General features: G+C 53.7%; 2 protein-coding genes across 2 annotated transcripts; both read left to right on the forward strand.

Moving 5' to 3' along the window:
- Positions 1-796: 796 nt before the first annotated feature.
- LOC128820918 (uncharacterized) lies at positions 797-2,831 on the forward strand. The gene is made up of 4 exons (XM_054001758.1): positions 797-1,063; positions 1,481-1,545; positions 1,988-2,136; positions 2,459-2,831. Exons 1-4 carry the CDS (start codon positions 943-945, stop codon positions 2,829-2,831), a joined length of 708 nt encoding a protein of 235 aa, XP_053857733.1. The 5' UTR covers positions 797-942.
- A 32-nt stretch (positions 2,832-2,863) lies between these two features.
- Positions 2,864-6,176, forward strand: LOC128820919 (uncharacterized). Its single transcript, XM_054001759.1, has 10 exons — positions 2,864-3,039; positions 3,127-3,264; positions 3,540-3,654; positions 3,828-3,968; positions 4,163-4,339; positions 4,474-4,629; positions 4,789-4,890; positions 5,137-5,239; positions 5,512-5,568; positions 5,858-6,176. Exons 1-10 carry the CDS (start codon positions 2,864-2,866, stop codon positions 6,055-6,057), a joined length of 1,365 nt encoding a protein of 454 aa, XP_053857734.1. The 3' UTR covers positions 6,058-6,176.
- The last annotated feature ends 10,970 nt before the right edge of the window (positions 6,177-17,146 follow it).

Raw genomic sequence — 17,146 nt, forward strand, 5'->3', positions numbered from 1 at the left:
CGGGAAGATGAGGATGGAGACAGGAGGGGAGGAAGGCTCGGGAGGAGGAGGAGGAAGAGGAAGGGGAGGAAGGAAAAGTGGGAACAGGGAGGAAGATGAGGAGGAGGAGGAGGGGGGAGGGATGAAGGCTCCTGAGGGGATCTGGGGGAAAATTCGGGAATTTTGGGGGGAAAATTCGGGATTTGGGGGGGGGAAATCGGGAATTTTGGGGGGAAATTTGGGGATTCCTCCTTTTCTATTTGCTGATGGTTTCAGCCGTTCCTAAAGACCCTGTTGGGCTGTCTTAGACACTTGGGGTGAGGAATTCCTTCCAACCTGGGCCACTTTGGGTGGGTCGGGGGCAGCCCCAGGGCAGGGGGCAGTGTGTGCAGGGGCCCTTTGTGACACGGTGCAGCGTGGTCACCGTGTCATGGAACGGGACAGCGTGTCCAAGGGCCCTTTGTGACACGGGGTGACATAGGAGCTGGCGGTGACAAGACCACGCCAGAGTGCTTGGAGCACGCGACGGGACAGGACGGGACAGAGCGGTGCCGTGAGGAGCCCCCGCACAGCGCACTCGTTCGTGTCTGACCCGGAGCTTTTCCCAGGCGTTATTCCTGCAGCTGACCTCGAGGCCAGACCACAGGACTTGGTGACGGGTGGCCTTCCCGAGGCTTCTCTTCTGCAGCTGCCCTTGAGGGCAGACCGTGGGACTTGGTGCCCCAGAGGCATCTCCCATCCCTGCCACCGGTGCCCTCAAGGCCTGACCACAATCAATCCTTGACAGGAGTCTCCTGTCCTTGTGGCAGCAGCCCTCAAGACCAGAGTGCAGGACTTGCTGTCCTGTAGCCTTCCTGAGGCTTCTCTCTTGAAGGTGCCTTCCAGGCACGACTGCAGGACTTGCTGACTCGGAGCTTTTCCGAGGCATCTCTCCTGCAAGTAGCCTCAAATCCAGTCACTGCCATGGAGCAGAGACCCCTGAGAGGGCCCAAGCTGGCCTGGGTGCAGGAGGAGGAAGAAGGCCCTGGAGCTGCCCCAATAGAGGAGATCAAAGAGGTGGTGCGGTTCAAGACTCTACAGGAGGGTGAGTGGCAGAGCTGGGCTTAGGGTTGGTGCCTGCAGCCAGCTTGGCACCATTGCATCCCATCCCACTGCATCCCATCCCACTGCATCCCATCCCATGGCATCCCATCCCATGGCATCCCATGGCATCCCATCCCAACTCATCCCATCCCATCCCATGGCATCCCATGGCATCCCATCCCATCCCATGGCATCCCATGGCATCCCATCCCATCCCATCCCATCCCATCCCATCCCATCCCCTGGGGACATGCCCACGGACAGGACAGAAGAGGGGCCGGGCAGACACCCCGCAGTGGCCGTGCTCCATCCCCTGGGGTATCCCGGGGCTGTCCCTGCCTGGGGAGCTCAGGGCTGGGCTGTGTTCTCCGGCCTCTCCCGCAGCCCCTCAGCTCTGGCTGCGCTCGCTCTTTGCCAGATGCAGCCGTGGACCGCACACAAGAGCAGGACCCCGCCCGTGGCCTCTTCCGCAGAACAGTGGAGGTACCTGCAGCCATCCCCACCTGGGCTGGGCCTGCTGGCACCGCTCAGCCGAGCACCGCGCTTGGAGCATTCCGTGGAACATCCCTGGCTTCCTGCCCTTCTCCTACACTTGGTTTGCAAATTCATCAAGAGGATTCAGGAGGAAGAGCCCAGCACCATGGGCAAAGGGCTCAGAGCATATTCACACACCTTCAAAACCAAGACCTCTGCTGCCCTGCTGGATGTGCTTGTAGAGGAGGGGTTTTGCAATCCAAAGCAAATAAGCAGCCTGTGGCCAGGGTTTGATCCTCCCAGGAATTGCTTGGCCTCCCAAGCCACGCCTGCTGGTCACTGGAAGCCTTTGAGGCCATGGCAGTGTGGTGGGAAGGGAAGCACTTCTCTGGGGAAGCTGGGGACATTCCTCCCTCTGGCAGCTTTCCAAGTCTCCCCGTGCCTTCTCCAGGTGCCCGCCATGGTGAGGTACATCCACCAGTGGCTCATGGACAATCAGTTTGCTGAGCAGAGGCTGAAGAGGGCCCTGCTGGATCTCACCGAAGAACAGCCTGCTGATGTAGTAATGACGCTCCTGTGTGTGGCCCCATCCTGTGACAGGTATGGGGCCACCTGCCCAGAGGGCTCAGGGCTCCCCAGCCCATCAGCCTGTACAGCCTGTGCCAGGTGTCTGATCAACAGAGAGTCCCCAGGGCCCTCTGGCTGCTCCCTTTGCCAGCCCTGGCACCTCAGCCCCCGAGCCTGCTGCCATGCTCCCTCGCTGCCCCTCAGGGGCCTGTCCCCACAGGCCTGGGCTGCCTGGGCGCTGCTGGCGAGGGGCAGTGGGCAGAGGCAGAGCTGGCAGCCAGCTCAGGTCCCTGCTGCTGCCCAGGCCACGGTGCTGTGTCCCAGACCCCTCTGAGACAGAGCTCTAACCCCGCAGAGCTGCTTTCACCATGTGGAAGAGCATCATGTGCTCGCCCAGGACTGCCGAGCCAGTGCAGCTGATGCTCCTCGATGTGCTGGGGAGTTGGCCAGAGCACAGCACGTTCACCTCTGATGGGGGCAAAACTGGTGTCTTTGTCCTGGCTGTGAGTTTCTGCAACTGGCCTTTGCTGGCCCCAAGGCCACCTGCCCAGCAGCTCTCCATCCTCCTTGCCCCACTGCATCTCCCTGCCTCAGGCGCTGGGCTGAAACCTGGCCACGGGGCAGCTTCAGGGGCACCAGGCCCGCTGCTCCTCCTGCGTCTCCCCGGGCCTCTCCCTCCCGTGCTCGGGCCCTGCCACACGGACACCTCGGCACTGAGCGCTGTCTAGGGGGGCTTTGTCCTTTGCAGGCAACTCTGGTGATGTGGGAGATCCTCCAGGTGCCCTGTGTCCCACAGATGGTGACGGTGTATTTCCCCCACCTATTTGTGCATCTGCTCTTCCAAGTGTTCTTCAGCACTCTGGATATGCCAGAGGAGGTCGATACCTTCTGGAAGGGATGCCAGCAGCAATACGGCCTTGCCACCAGCCCCAACAGGTACTCCATCCCACTCCTCTGTCCCTGCCACATCCCTGGGCAGGAGCCAGTGCTCCCAGCGTGACCTGGGCTTTGCTCTGCACGCAGGTTTGCAGTGCGGACCCTGAAGTCCCTGCTCTGCCAAATGGAGCACGAGGATGTGGTGCTGGCAATGGAACGCAAGCGTGGCTGGGACACGCTGCTGTGTGCTGACACCCACCACTATGCCGTGGGTCTGCTGGCCAGGTGAGACCCCCTTCTCCCCGCTGCCTCTGACATTTGTGCTCTGTGCCCAGGGTGCCCCACACAGTCCCAGTGGTCGTGGGCCAGAGGGCCTTGTCACCGAGGCACAGCCAAGCAGACTGGAAAAGGCTGGCAGAGGAGGGTACCCACAAGGAGCCGCCTCCCAAATAGCCCAGGGCCCCTTGCAGGATGCTGGGGAAAGACCAGACCTCTGTGAGTCCGTCCTGGGAGAGGTTTGTCCCCCGGCCCAAAGTCCTGGTTACTTTTTCTCCTGCCAGGGAGATATCCCGTGTCTCCATCCCCTTGTGCTCCCGGATCGCTCGCTACCTGCTCCAGCTGCTCAACACACTGGAGCCACGCTGGGAGCTGCCCGCCCTGGCGTTCCTTGTGGAGGTGAGCCTGATGGCCAGCGCTGCCTCGCTCAGCTGCCTCCCAGCTCTCTGTCCTCTCGTAGCCGCAGCTGCCTGGGACGGGTGCCCGCGCCCTGTGCTGCTGCCTGGGCCCAGCCCTGTGCGGTTCCGGGCTCCTGCCGGCCGGGTCCCCTGTCACTGCCCTGTGCCTTTCAGGTCCTCGAGTGCCTGAACTTGAGTGGAGGCAGTGCTAACAGAGTCCTGCAAATCTTGTCAAGGCACCTGCACAGCAAGTGCAGGGACAGGCGTCGCCTGGCGCTCAGGGCCCTTCTCAAGCTCATTGACAATCCCTCGATGGTGAGAAGGGGGCAGCGGCTGAGGCTGCGCTCGGGAATGCAGTCGCTTGGGCTTTGCTGGGCTTTAGGCACTGGGGCAGCTGCTCCCAGCTCTCCTGCCTCCTGCTTCAGCTGCCCAAGTGCTCCGCAACAGCCCTTTGGCCTCTAGGCCCTGCGGCAGCAGGATGGCGTTTCACAAACTTGTGTTCCGCACAGAGTGAAAAAATGGGGAGCCTGACTGAAAGTCTTGTGGAGCTCCTGTGCGACACAGATGGAGAGATAGTTAGCATGACAGTCACGCTCCTCAGCTTTATCTCCCGGGACAAGGACATGCTGATAGCCAGCTCCATTGCACTGCGGCTGGTTGAGGCGCTCCTGCCACTCTTTGACCACGTAAGGCTCGCTCCCTCCAGCCACAGCCACTGGCTGCTGCCCGGACACTTTGTGCCCTGTGGATTTCCAGGCCTGAGCCAAGCTGAGCCCCATGCAGCCGATGCTCAGGTCTTTTTTTTCTTCCTTTCATACAGGACAATAGCCAGGTGCAGCTGCTCTCCATCCTGCTCTTCCAAACATTGGTGTCTCTTCCACTGCAAAAGGACAAAAAGGCCCTGAAGACACACGCGCGCCAGAGCCTGCTGCCACTCTTCTTCCACTGCCATGACGAGGATGGGCGTGTGGCACAGGTGAGGACTCGTGGGCTGCTGCTGTCCCCCTGGGAGGCGGCTCAGCTGTCTCCTGCCCTGGCACCTGCTGGGCTGCAGCCTCCTCCAGGCCTTGGCACAGGGACACAGGTCCTGCGCCCTGGGCTGTGGGGCCATCTCCGCGTCTCTGCTGCTCTCCAGGCTTCTCAGGAAACGCTGCTTTGTGTGGCCCAGTTCCTGAAGAGGAGGGATCTGGAAAAAGTGGTGAAGAAGAAGAAGCTGTGGAAGTTCACCGAGTGCCTGGTAAGGATGGTCTGGAAGTGCCAGCCTCAGGCTGGAGAATCCCCCTGAGCGCGGTGCTCAGTGTGCGGGGCTGGCAGCTGTGCCCCTGCCCGCTGCTGCAGCCAGAGGCGGCGCGGGCTCTTCTCCAGGCTCCTGTGGGCCCGAGCTCACGGCGGTGCGGGCAGGGGAGGCTGGGGCTGGGCGCAGGGAGTGCCCGGTCCAGGGGCTGAGCCCGCGCCAAGCCTTCCCTCCTGCCGCTCTCTCCAGCTGGCAGACGACAGCAGCAGAGCGGCCGAGCACCTGCGCCAGGCCATGCCCTACCTGGAGAGCCCAGAGGAGCCCCTGCGAGAGGCGGCCATCAGGTTCCTGGGTGAGCCGCGAGGCCGGGCTCCCTCCCCGCCCCGCCGCAGCTCGGCCCCAGCCCCGCCTGCTGCCCCGGCAGCGCCATCCGGGCCCGGCGGGGTGGAGCCCCGGCTGGCCTGGGCGCTGCTGCCGCCCTCTCGCAGCCGTGCCCTTGGGCGGCAGCGTGCGGCAAGGGCCCGGCTGAGCCCTGCCGGGCCAGGAGGCCGTGTGGCCACAGGGCCGGCAGCGCCGCTGGCAGGGAGCTGTGCCGCTGGGCCGTGACGGGCTCTGTGTTGGCAGGGATGGCCGGGCGGCAGCTGAGGGGGAAGAAGGAAGAGCTCCAGCTCATCTGTGAGGGTGAGTGAGGGCAGCGGGCTGTCAGCGGGGCTGGCGGGGGAGCTGCAAGCCGTGCCCCGGCTGCGCAGGGCTCTGCTCCCTGTGCGGACGAGGGGCGGCGTGGGCAGAGCACACGGAGATTTCAGGGCCACCTGGGGGATTCGTGGCCAGCAGCTTCGGGCTGATCCCGTTGGTCCCTTATTCCCTGCTGGCCGTGGCCGGAGCCGGCTGGGATGGCCCTGGCAGGGAGGTCTCCTCGGGTCCCCTCAGATCCGGGATCTGACCATGGCTCTGTTGCTCTCTCTTTCAGCCCTTGAAGGCACGGCAAATGACATCAGCGTCGCCGTTGGAAGCCTGGCAATTCAAACATTGTACATCCTCCAGGCAGTAGAGAGAGCTGGATATTCCATCTTGGACAGCCTGCATGATCAGCTCCGCAGGGCATGGAGGACACGGCCTCGTCTCTTGGGGCTCGGCTGGCTGCGCTGCCGGAGCTGTGCAGAGTGCTGATCCCAGAGGCTCTGTCTGCTGGGGCCACCTGAGCCAGCAGGAGTGTTTAATTTCTTCAAGATTGTTCTTTCGTTGTTTTGGCTTTTCATTAGGATATAAATATAGGATGTGTTGTAATAGACAGACTCCCAGGATCTTTCTTTTGCTGCCCAGGCTCTGCAGGGCATAGGGGAAGAGGGAGCAAAGGGTGCCTGGGCTCAGCAAGCTGCCCAGGCACGTGCAGGCTTGCAGGGAAAATGGCCAGAAGCCCCTTGGCCTTTGGTGGTTCTGCTGAAGCCTTTGTGCTGCCAACAGAGCCGGTGGGCAGGGGCCGGAGTTCCAGGGATCCCTGTGAGACCGGTGCCTGGAGATGGCCACAAGCCCTGTCCCAGGCAGGAACGGCCATCTGTGTCCTCCTGCCCGTGTGTTGCTGGCTGCATTGCTGAGGGCTCCGAGGTGCCTCTGGATGGGGCTCCTCGGGAGCTCCTGTGGGGCTGCGGCGCTGCTGCCGGGCAGGTTGGCCGGGCTGAGGGAGACCCTGAGGGGATGGGGCCACCAAGAGATGAGGGGCTGCGAAAGCCCTGACAGGACAAGGCAGTGGGAAGGCACGGGGGGGATGTGGGAGGCAGTGGGTAATGTTGGCTCGAGAAGGAAAGTGGGTTGGAGCCAAAGAGGCCACTCAGCCCGATGTTCATGGGGCAAACAGCGAGCGTTTGTACTCAAGCCCTTCCTTCTAAGGGGCCTTTGAAAAAGCCAGTCTGGATAATTTCACTGGTCTGATCTCTGCGCCCCTTCAGATTCTGGCCTGTGAAATGCCTGCAGCCTTGGGAGAGATGTGATGGGCGAGGCCCCTGTCAGTCAAAGCAGGGGCTGGTCCATTCACCCAGTACAAGGCAGCCTGCACTGTGACACACGGCAACAGAGTGCCAGGCACAGCTGCGGGTGCTCCCCATGAACCTCAGCTCTGGGACCACTGTCTGCCCCAAGCTTCAGGGCTGCAGTGGGAGCTGGGCTCTGCCCTGGGGCCATCCTGCAGGGACAGCTGCAAACAGGGAGCATTCCCTTGCCACCAAGAGCCAAGCCAGGGCTGCAGGGCAGCTGCTCCAGCCCGGACGGCACTGTTGGGTGCTGCGCTCTGGGGCTGGGGCTCCCCGCACAGGGGACTGGACTGGTGTGCCAGAGGAGACAGAGAAGCTGCAGCTTCAGCCTAGCTGAGGTGGGTGCATGGGCTGGGAAGAGTGGGGAGGCCCAAGGGGATTCACAGAGCTCATCCTGCTGAAAGGACAAGGAAAAGGGAGTGGGAACTCAGCAGTGCGGAGAGCTGAGGGCTGGAGAGCAGCTCTGAATGCCACTAAAATCCAACCAGACCTCTGAGACATTGCTGCTCCTCAGCCAGTGACAGGATGAGTCCCTAAGCTGGGGGCTCAGCCTTCCTCGTGGTGCGGCACATCAAGGAAGGCAACAGTGTGATGGAGACTGCCACGGGCTGGGAACTCACTGGGGGAAAAGAGGGAGCAGTTGGGAAGTAAAATGCAGGTGAGGGAGAGAACTGTTCAGAGAAGGCCTGAGCTACAGCTTGAGCAAGCTGCAAAATGTCATTTGGGGTCATCCCAGATTGATTTCATCTCAGAAAAGTATTGAACAAGTTTATTTTTTGGCTGGTGGCATGTTTTCCCTTGGAGGTGTACACTCTGCAAATTTGAGCTGTGTTGCTGAAATGCTCAAGCAAGTCTGTGCTGCAGGTCACACCATTTCTTCTTGGGCTGATTCTGGCCCGGTGCTGAGCCCAGCAGAGCCCTGGCAGAGCCCAGAGCAGCCTCAGCACCCGCAGAGCCCGGCTGCGAGGAGAGAAACCAGAAAGTGCCCCTCAGCTGAAGGCTCCTGTCCCCTTGTCCCAGCCGCCCGCGGTGCCCAGGCCATGCTGGCCGTGCCCAGAGCGGGCTTTGGGGCTGTGAGGAGAAGCTGAGGGACCTGGGCTGCTGCAAGCTTCTGAAGAGGAGGCCCAGGGCTCCTCCTGCAACTGCTCCAAGGGTGGTTTCAGAGGATCACAGAACCAGCCAGGCTACAACAGACCTTGGAGATCATCAAGTCCAACCTGTGCCCTGACACTGCCTTGTCTCCCCTGAGCAGTCTATTCTCCAGGATAAACAACCCCAGCTCCCTCAGCTGCTCCTCACAGGACTCGTGTGGCAGAGCCCGCACCAGCCTTGTTGCCCTTCTCTGGACATGCTCCAGCCCCTCCATGTCCTTCCTAAATTGGGGACCCAGAACTGGACACAGCACTCGAGGTGCTGCCCAACCAGTGCCCAGTACAGGGGAAGAATCACTGCCCTGCTCCTGCTGGCCACACCATTCCTGATCCAGGCCAGGAGCCATTGGCCTTCTTGGCCACCTGGGCACACGGCTGGCTCATGTCCAGCCTGCTGTCCATCAGTGCCCCCAGGTCCCTTTCTGCCGGCTGCTGTCCAGCCGCTCTGTCCCCAGCCTGTAGCTCTGCAGGGATTTTTGTGGCCAAAGTGCAGGACCTGGCACTTGGTCTTGTTAAACCTCACCTTGTTGGACCTGGATCCAGCCTGTCCAGGTCCCTCTGCAGAGTCCTCCTACCCTCCAGCACATCCACACTCACACCCAGCTTGGTGTCATCTGCAAATTTCCTGATGGTGGATTCAGTCCCCTCATGCAGATCCTCAATGCAGACATTGAAATCCACGCTGGCTGGCTCTGATCCCTCGGCCATCCTGTGGGTGCCCTGTGATGGCACTCAGGCTGATCTGTTCCAGAACCTTGCTGGGCACCGAGGTCAGGCTGACAGGCCTGCAGTTCCCCAGATCCTCCTTCCAGCCTTTCTTGGGGATGGGCTCACACTGGCACCTCGAGTCCTCTGGGGTCTCCCTGGTGAGCCAGGACTGATGAGAAATGATGGAGAGCAGCTTGGGGAGCTCATCCACCAGCTCCCTCATGCCCCTAGGATGGATCCCATCTGGTGCCAGAGACACCTGGGAGCATCTGAGTGGCTCAGCAGGTCCCCAGCTGCTCCCTCCTGGATTCCAGGGAGCTGTTCTGCTCCCTGTCCCCATCCACCAGCTCAGGAGAACACTTGTCCTGAGCATGACCTGTCCTAATGTTGAAAACTGGGGCAAAGAAGGCATTAAGCAGCTCAGCTTTTCCCTATCTTTAGGTACTTTATTCCCCACTGCATCCAATAAAGAGTAGAAGTTCTACTTATCCCTCCTTTTGCTATTAGTTTATTTTTAACCACTTGTTATTCTTTTTCACAGAAGTGGCCAGCTTAAGCTCTAATTGACCTTTCACCACTCTACTTTCTGCACGAGCTAGCAACATCCTGAAAGATTTCCTGACATGCCTGATCTTCTGTCCAAAGTTGATGCACCCTCTTTTTTCCTGAGTTCCCACAAAAGAACTGTTCCATGCACAGACAGAACAGTCCATTTTCCTCGCTGGCTCAACTTCGGCACAGAGGGACAGGCTGCTCCTTCCCCCGTAGGATTTCTTTCTTGAGATGTGTCCATCCTTCCTGGACCTCTTTGTTTTTAAGGGCTGTTTCCCTGAAAGAATCAGACACTTGATTCACTACTCTCCAAATCTGCATCCTGAATAAGCCCAGGTCTGCCCTCCGTAATTCCTGTGTAGAAGTTTGGTTGAAGCCCCCCCTCCTTTCACAGAACATTGAAAACTTGATTATTTCATGGTCACTGTGTCCCAGGCAGCCTCTGAGCACCACATTTGCCACCAGCCCTTCTCTGTTTGTGAACAGCAGGAGACAGAGCTTTCCTTGGGAGTGGGAGTTACCAAAAATTCAGTAAAACAGAAAACTCCTTAACCCCAATGTAGCATTAGGAAGCAGCATTCTTTATTCAGCCGGATGCACGGGGGAGAGCTCCTCCCAAAGCCAAGCATGCTGAGTGCAGGAGAGTTTCTGTTCATATTCTGTATTTTGCACACATATTCATTGATTGTCCTGCACTAAACACACAGATGATAATCATTTCCCCAAAATCATGAACACATTTCCCCTCCCATTTTTTGCATGCCTTCTTCTGTCCTGGGGGGTCTCTCTGGTGGTCCCTGGTGGTCGTGGACCCCAATGTTCCCGTCAGCCTGGCTGAGCTGGCAGGACACTGAGGCTGGTGAATTTCAGTTCCCCTTCTCACACAATGGGCATTGTGTGGTTTCCATAGGCCCGGGGTTTTGCAGAACGAGCATTTTGTGTGCTCAGCGGGTGGAGACAATTTATCATCTGGGAACATGAGTTCACAGAGTGGGATATGACATCACAGAGTGGGTTATGTGAGGTCATCACGCAACTATGGTATCATAGGCTGTCTCAGTGACATCACAGAGTCAGCTGTGACATCACAGGGCAGAGGCATGACATCACAGAGCAGGCTATGACATCACAGAACAGGCTGTGACATTAGAGACCAGCTGTGTGACAGTAGAGAAAGGTAGAGGAATTTCTCATGGAACAAGGCCATGCTATCCTTGATGGCATTTCTTTGCAGGAACTGGACAACCCTGGCCTGCAGATTACGGAAATACTTTAGTTACTTTAGAAGTATTTAGGACATCCTTGGAAAGACAATAAGCTTTGTATGAATACAATAGTCTATGCTGGATGCTGAAAACTGTCACGTACTATAACCTGATCAGACGCTTGTAGTATAACAGCCAATCAATAAGTGACTTGTAGATGTGATCATATGACCTTAACCAATGAATGTTAATTAGCTGTTGTATGATGTAAGGCAGTAGGGTATAAAATATGGATAAATTAGACCATAAAGGAGGAGGACATGCAGCCATAGTGGTTTGAGTGTCATTATTCCGGACGGCTCTCCGTGGGACCCCCTTCATACTGGCACCATGAACAGGGACTCCTTTGCTTAAATGCAGACACTTACATGCGGAAGGCTCCCAAGCATCAGGGAAGCACCTGATTTGGGAGCCGGAGAGCTGGAGGCAGGAGAGGCCTGGTAGGCAAACGCAAGAGCAGAGTCCAGAGCTTGAGTGGCCGATCAAGGCCCTGCCAAGGTAAGACCAGGATGGAATTAGACCCGGCAGTTAAATTACTGACAACTATCCTCTCAAAGAGAGGTGAGGGCACCAAAGAAGAAGAAGTAATAGCCCTAATAAAATGGGCATGTAAAAAAAGGAAAGCTTTCTGAACCTGCCCTGCTCTTTAGTGAATCTGAGTGCAAGAGGTAGGAAACTTCCTCTGGGATATCATGATAGAAGGTGGAAAATATGGAAAAGAAGCAAGGGAGTTAGGAGTTACTTGGAAATCTATCACCAATACTTCAGAGACTATGAAAGCTGAGAAAAAGGTAGCTGCCGCAGCCACTGAGGATTTGGGAGGCGATGTGAGTGGAGCAAAGCAACAAGTTCCTTCCAAGCCATCACGTCTCGCTAACTTTTTTGGAGTTGGAAAGGTCCCCATGAAAGGAATCTCTGTCCCTGTTTGCTCTAATTTACAAGAGTTGCTAAATAATCCATCACAAAAAGAGGAGGTTGCCCCATCAGAGTCTGCTGCAGCTGGTCAAAAATGAGAAAAAGTAACTGATGCCCCTTCAAGAGAAGCCATAGATATGGAAGCAGTGCCTGAAGCAGCAGAAATAGAAGAAATTCCTGAGGCGGTGGGTGATGCAAGGCCGAAAAAGGCAGCTTCAGCTTGCGGGCAGAAAGGAGAAGAAAAGAATGCTGCCCTTCCCTGTGCCCTCCTTTGCCTGACATAGCATCAGACCAATCTATGCTGTCGGCTGAGTCCGAGGAAGAGGAAAAAGATAGAGTTAGAAGGTCAAAGCGCTCTGAATTTAAGTACAAAGCTAAAAAGTCGGATTCTAATGACTCAATTCAAGAAGTGTTAAAGAAATTAGCAGAATTATCCATACGGCAGGAACAATTGGAAAAACAAACAGAGACTGTGTCAGTGCTAAAGACTATTCCGACACCCCTTTCAGTCCCAGTCCCTGTGACACCCCCTGAGGAGCCGACTGCTCCACCCATGCCTGGATGCCTTGCAATACCCCCGCAGGCACCAAGGCCGGAAAAAGATCCAATTCAACCGCGATGGTCGGGTGTGATTCGAGATGCTATCATAGAAGGTGAATGGCAGGTTGCCAGTTCTCTTGCTTGCCCTGCAATAGTCAGTAATAATTAAGCAAATTGGGAACCTCATGATTGGAAAATATCACAACCAGCAAAACAAGCAGTTCCTAGCCATGGTATTTGATCAGAAGCTACCCGACAAATTATTCCGTTTATTTTTACAGCAGATGTCCTTGCCCCTGCTGACTGTGCAAGAGTTGCTTCCCTTCTCCTCACTCTGTCTCAGTATTTGTTGTTTGAAAGAGAATGGAAAAGATTAGCAGTTGAAGAAGCAAATAAACATTTAATAGTAGGAGACCCTCTGTATGGTATACAGGCAGACATGCTAACTGGGCAAGGACCCTATTCTAACACACAGGTTCAGCTACCATATCCTATTCAAATGCACCAAATTGCCCAGACTTTAGCCCACTGAGCTCTTTTGTCTGTACCTGATAAGAAAAATCCTGCACCTTAGACCGCTGTCCGCCAAGGAAGAACAGAGCCCTGTGGACTATTCCTAGACCGTCTGTCAGCAGCAATAAAAGATAATGCAGATTTGCCTCCTGAACTCCAAGAACATATGTTCCGCACTCTCGCTTTTGAAGGAGCAAATGCCAGAACGAGAGCAATCCTGGCAACATTACCACAAGGGAGCCCAGTTGACAAAATGCTTATGAGAGCCACTCGGGCAGAACAGAATAATCAGACAGCCGCCTTCACGGCAGCGATGAAAGAAACATTAAAGGAACAAGGTCATGTAATTGCAGCTGCTCTGTCTGGAAACAGAGGCAAGCAAGCTAAAATAAAAGGTCAAAATAACAGAAAGATTAAAACTGCTACCTGCTTCCGATGCGGTGAATTTGGGCATATGCGGCGAACCTGTTCCAAAACTGTTTGGTGTCATGTGTGTAACTCTGACACTCATGCCACCGCTGCCTGTGCTCACAAACCGTCAAGAAACATGCAGAGCAGCGCGACCTGTCTCCGCACAAAGACACAAGTACAGACCCCTTCCACCCAACACACCCCTTCGACACAGATGAAAAATACGGTTTCCTATACCAGCGCGTCCCAGCCACCCGAGGGAGTCTCAGAGTGGACGTGGCAACCACAGTAGAGGTAACCCTGAGCAACAAAGAGGTAACATTGATTCCAGCTGAAGTAAAAGGCCCTGTGCTCAGGGCTGAGTCTCCAGCCGGAGGGCTTTTACTTGGCAGGTCGTCAACAAGCAAACAAGGAGTAATTGCATTACCCGAAATAATAGATGCAGATTTCATAGGGCAAGTACAAATCATGGCCTGTGCTTTACAACCACCTGTAACAATTCCTAAAGGCAGCAAGATTGCACAAATACTTCCCTATGAAAACTTTCTTACACATTGAGAGTATTATGAAAAACTCAAAAAACAAGGCCAAGTAGCTAAAGTAAGAGGAAATGAAGGTTTTGGATCCTCTGGATATGGTGTGTTTTTCACATTGGACCTTAATCAAAGACCATATGTGAAAATTCAACTGAAAAAGGGCAGTCAACAAATTAGTTTAGAACCACTACCAGACTCTGGAGCAGATCTCACCATCATTAATCAACATATGTGGGCCTCTGACATGGGAATTACAATCTCCAGTTGCCCAAGCAGTGGGGGTGGGAGGAGCAAAAGCACCAAAACAAAGTAAAGACTTAATTACTTTGCAGTTTGAAGACGGCCAAACAATTGTAATTAAACCTTATGTAATGCAACTTCCACACACTTTACCAGGATTGATTGGACAGGATGTTTTGTCACAACCGGGACTGGTGCTGACAACAGAGCAGCATTTTGTGCCACGGCCACTGGGCGGCAGCTGCCCATCCTAAAAATTACATGGTTAACTGAAAAGCCAGAGTGGGTAGACCAGTGTCTGAAGACCTCTGAAAGGCTGCGCATTGCAGAAGAGTTAGTGCAGGAACAGCTAAAAGCAGGTCACATTCAACCTTCCACAAGCCCGTGGAACACTCCTATATTTGTCATCCTGAAAAAATCTGGCAAGTGGCGACTTTTACATGATTTACAAAAAGTTAATGATCAAATGTTAGGTATGGTTGCACTGCAAAGTGGCCTTCCTGCTCCTACAATGATCCCACAAAATTGGCAAATCATAATAATAATAGACTTAAAGGACTTTTTTTTCCAGAATTCCTTTACACCCTGATGATACACGGAGGTTTGCATTTACTCTGCCATCTGTCAACTGTGCAGCCCCTGCCAAACACTATGAATGGGTAGTTTGACCCCAGGGGTCCAGAAAGAGTCCAAGTATGTGTCAAATCTCTGTGGATTGGGCACTTCAGCCTGTGCGAAAGCGATGGTCTCACATGCTCATTTATCACCACATGGATATTTTGTTTGCTGCCGAATCTGCTTTAACAGATAGTGAATTCGAGTGGATCATCAACCATTTGCACTCCTGTGGACTGACTGTCACCCCTGAAAAGGTCCAGCGTTCTGTACCATGGAAATACCTGGGTTGGCTCATCTCGGACGCTCAGATCAGGCCACAAAAGGTAACCATCACTGCACAGATCGGTACCCTGCATGATGCTCAAAGGCTTTTGGGAGACGTACAATGGGTTCGTAATCTAGTTGGCATCACCAATGATGACCTCCTCCCCTTCCAGTCTTGGCTGCATGGCACCCAGGCACATAGTCCCCACACCTGTTCACCAGAACAACAGGCTGCCCTGGATGCAGTAGCTCGTAAGATTCAAACAGGATGGAGTAATCGCCGATTGCCAGATCAGCCATTATCTCTTCTGATCTGCAACGCCACCACTTCTCCCCTTGCCATTACCCTACAATGGCAAAAGAAAAAGGGGGAGGACACGGCCATCATTCTTGAGTGGGTGTTTTTGCCAATGCAATTATGGCATCGTATTTCGTGTTGGTCAGAAGCATTAGCAGCTTTGGTAAGGAAAGGGAGGGACAGAATCATTGAACTAGATGGAGCTGAGGCTGCAGACATCAGCAGCCCGGTCCGTGGAGATGATTTGGAATGGCTCCTGTGGCATTCGATTGAAGTGCAAGAAGCCTTGATAGGCTCTACAGGAACTGTACATAATAATCGACCAAAAGGGCCTCTTTGGAAGATGCTTGAACGATACGGGTCAAAAGGACACTCTGTTCTGAAAGGCCAGTTAAAGGGCCAAGGTGTTTACAGATGCGGGGCGAAAAATGAAGAAGGCTGCATGTGTGCGGCAATCAGAAAATCACTGGCAGAAGCACATCATCCTTGGGCAACAGAGACACAGCCTCCAAACCTTAGGACCGAAAGCCATGTGCTGGGCTTTGGAAACTGGAAAGATACGCCTGTAAACATAGCATCAGATTCATTGTGTGTAGTCGGCGTAGTGCAGCGCATTGAAGATGCTTTGCTACGAGAAAGAAAAAAGCAGCAGCTTGGTGAACTGTTTGTACAGTTACATACCACGCTTCAGCAAGGAGAGCAAGAATTCTGCATGATGCATATCAGAAGCCATCAGCGGAACATTCGATTAGGCGAAGGCAATGCACAAGCACATGAAGCAGTCAGTTGTTTTGCAATAACACCTCCAAGAAACAAATTGGAAGAAGCCTGAAACAGCCATGAAATTGTGAAAAATGCATCTTTTATGACTGGCTTTTCACAAATATTAAAATGAATATGATATGTGTAATATTAGAAAGTTATGCTGTATTAATTCTCTTGAGTGGTGTGTTAAATATAGTTTTAGGTTATAACATAATGTTAACATAGAAACTCTGTGAGGTAAGATTTTTTACTAGCTCAAGAAAGGGATAAGATATTCAAGAAACTCTTCGCAGAGAGATAACAGTGACAGGACACAAAGAGTTATGGCCTCCTTATCAGAAAAGACAAACATTCTTCTACCTTCTCTCCATCTTTATGGAAGCACCAGGATTAAGGGGAAGAAGTTGACAAAAAACAGAAAAGTTCTTAATTTGCAAGGAATTTATGCATCATATATGACATAGATGAATATGCAACAGGCTGTTGCTTTTAAGGGTTATTCCTTTGTTCTCAAGGCATGTTTTTGGCAGCTTAGTGCCCAAGAACATCCTGATGTCTGTAAGTCTTTGCTTTTAATTGTCTTGTCATTGTCCCAACCCTAAATTTTTATTGCTCTAATTGCATTGCTATTTTTATAACCATTTTATTATTATTAAACTTTTAAAAATTCTAAAAACAAGTGTCTGGCATTTTTCACAAAATGTTTCATCAAAATGCAAAATCATTGCATCGACAGAACAGAATCCCTTTGGCAGATGCAAAAGGAATTGTTCGTTCCTGTCCTCAGTGTAGTCATCATGGGCCTGGTATAGGGTTTAAACCCAAAAGGTTCAAAAGCGTTCCAAATTTGGGGAAAGGATGTAACACACGTTTCTGAATTTAGAAAGTCTAGATGTGTCCATGTAACAATTGGTACATACTCTCACTTCATTTGGGCCACTGCCCAGGCTGGAGAAAAGGCAGTTCATGTTGAAAGACATTTAACAGCCTGTTTTGCAGTTATGGGAGTGCCTGCAGAAATCAAAACAGATAATGGCCCTGCTTGCAGTAGTTTATGGGTTGCTAGATTTATGATAACATGGGGGGTGAAACATGTCAGGGGAACTCCACACTCCCCTACAGGACAGGCCATAGTCGAGAGAGCAAATCGCACATTAAAAGAATACTTGAGAAAACAAAAGACAACAGAGATTGATGCAAGTAAACGGTTAAATAAAGTAATTTTCACATGGAATTACTTGTCTCTAACAGAAGGAAGAGAGGGGCCTCCTGTTGTTCTACATAATCAGGCTATTCAAAACAGTCAAAATCAAACCATTCCTGGGATGCAAGTTCATTATAAAAACATGTGACTACAGGCAACTGGGAAGGACCCAGTCCAGTGTTCTTTATCGGTCAAGGATATTTCTGTATTTCCACAGGTAAAGAACCTTTGTGGGTCCCTAGCAGATTTGTC

The sequence above is a fragment of the Vidua macroura genome, chromosome 32 (genome assembly GCF_024509145.1).
Source record: "Vidua macroura isolate BioBank_ID:100142 chromosome 32, ASM2450914v1, whole genome shotgun sequence".
In the NCBI taxonomy this organism is placed as follows: Eukaryota; Metazoa; Chordata; class Aves; order Passeriformes; family Viduidae; genus Vidua; species Vidua macroura.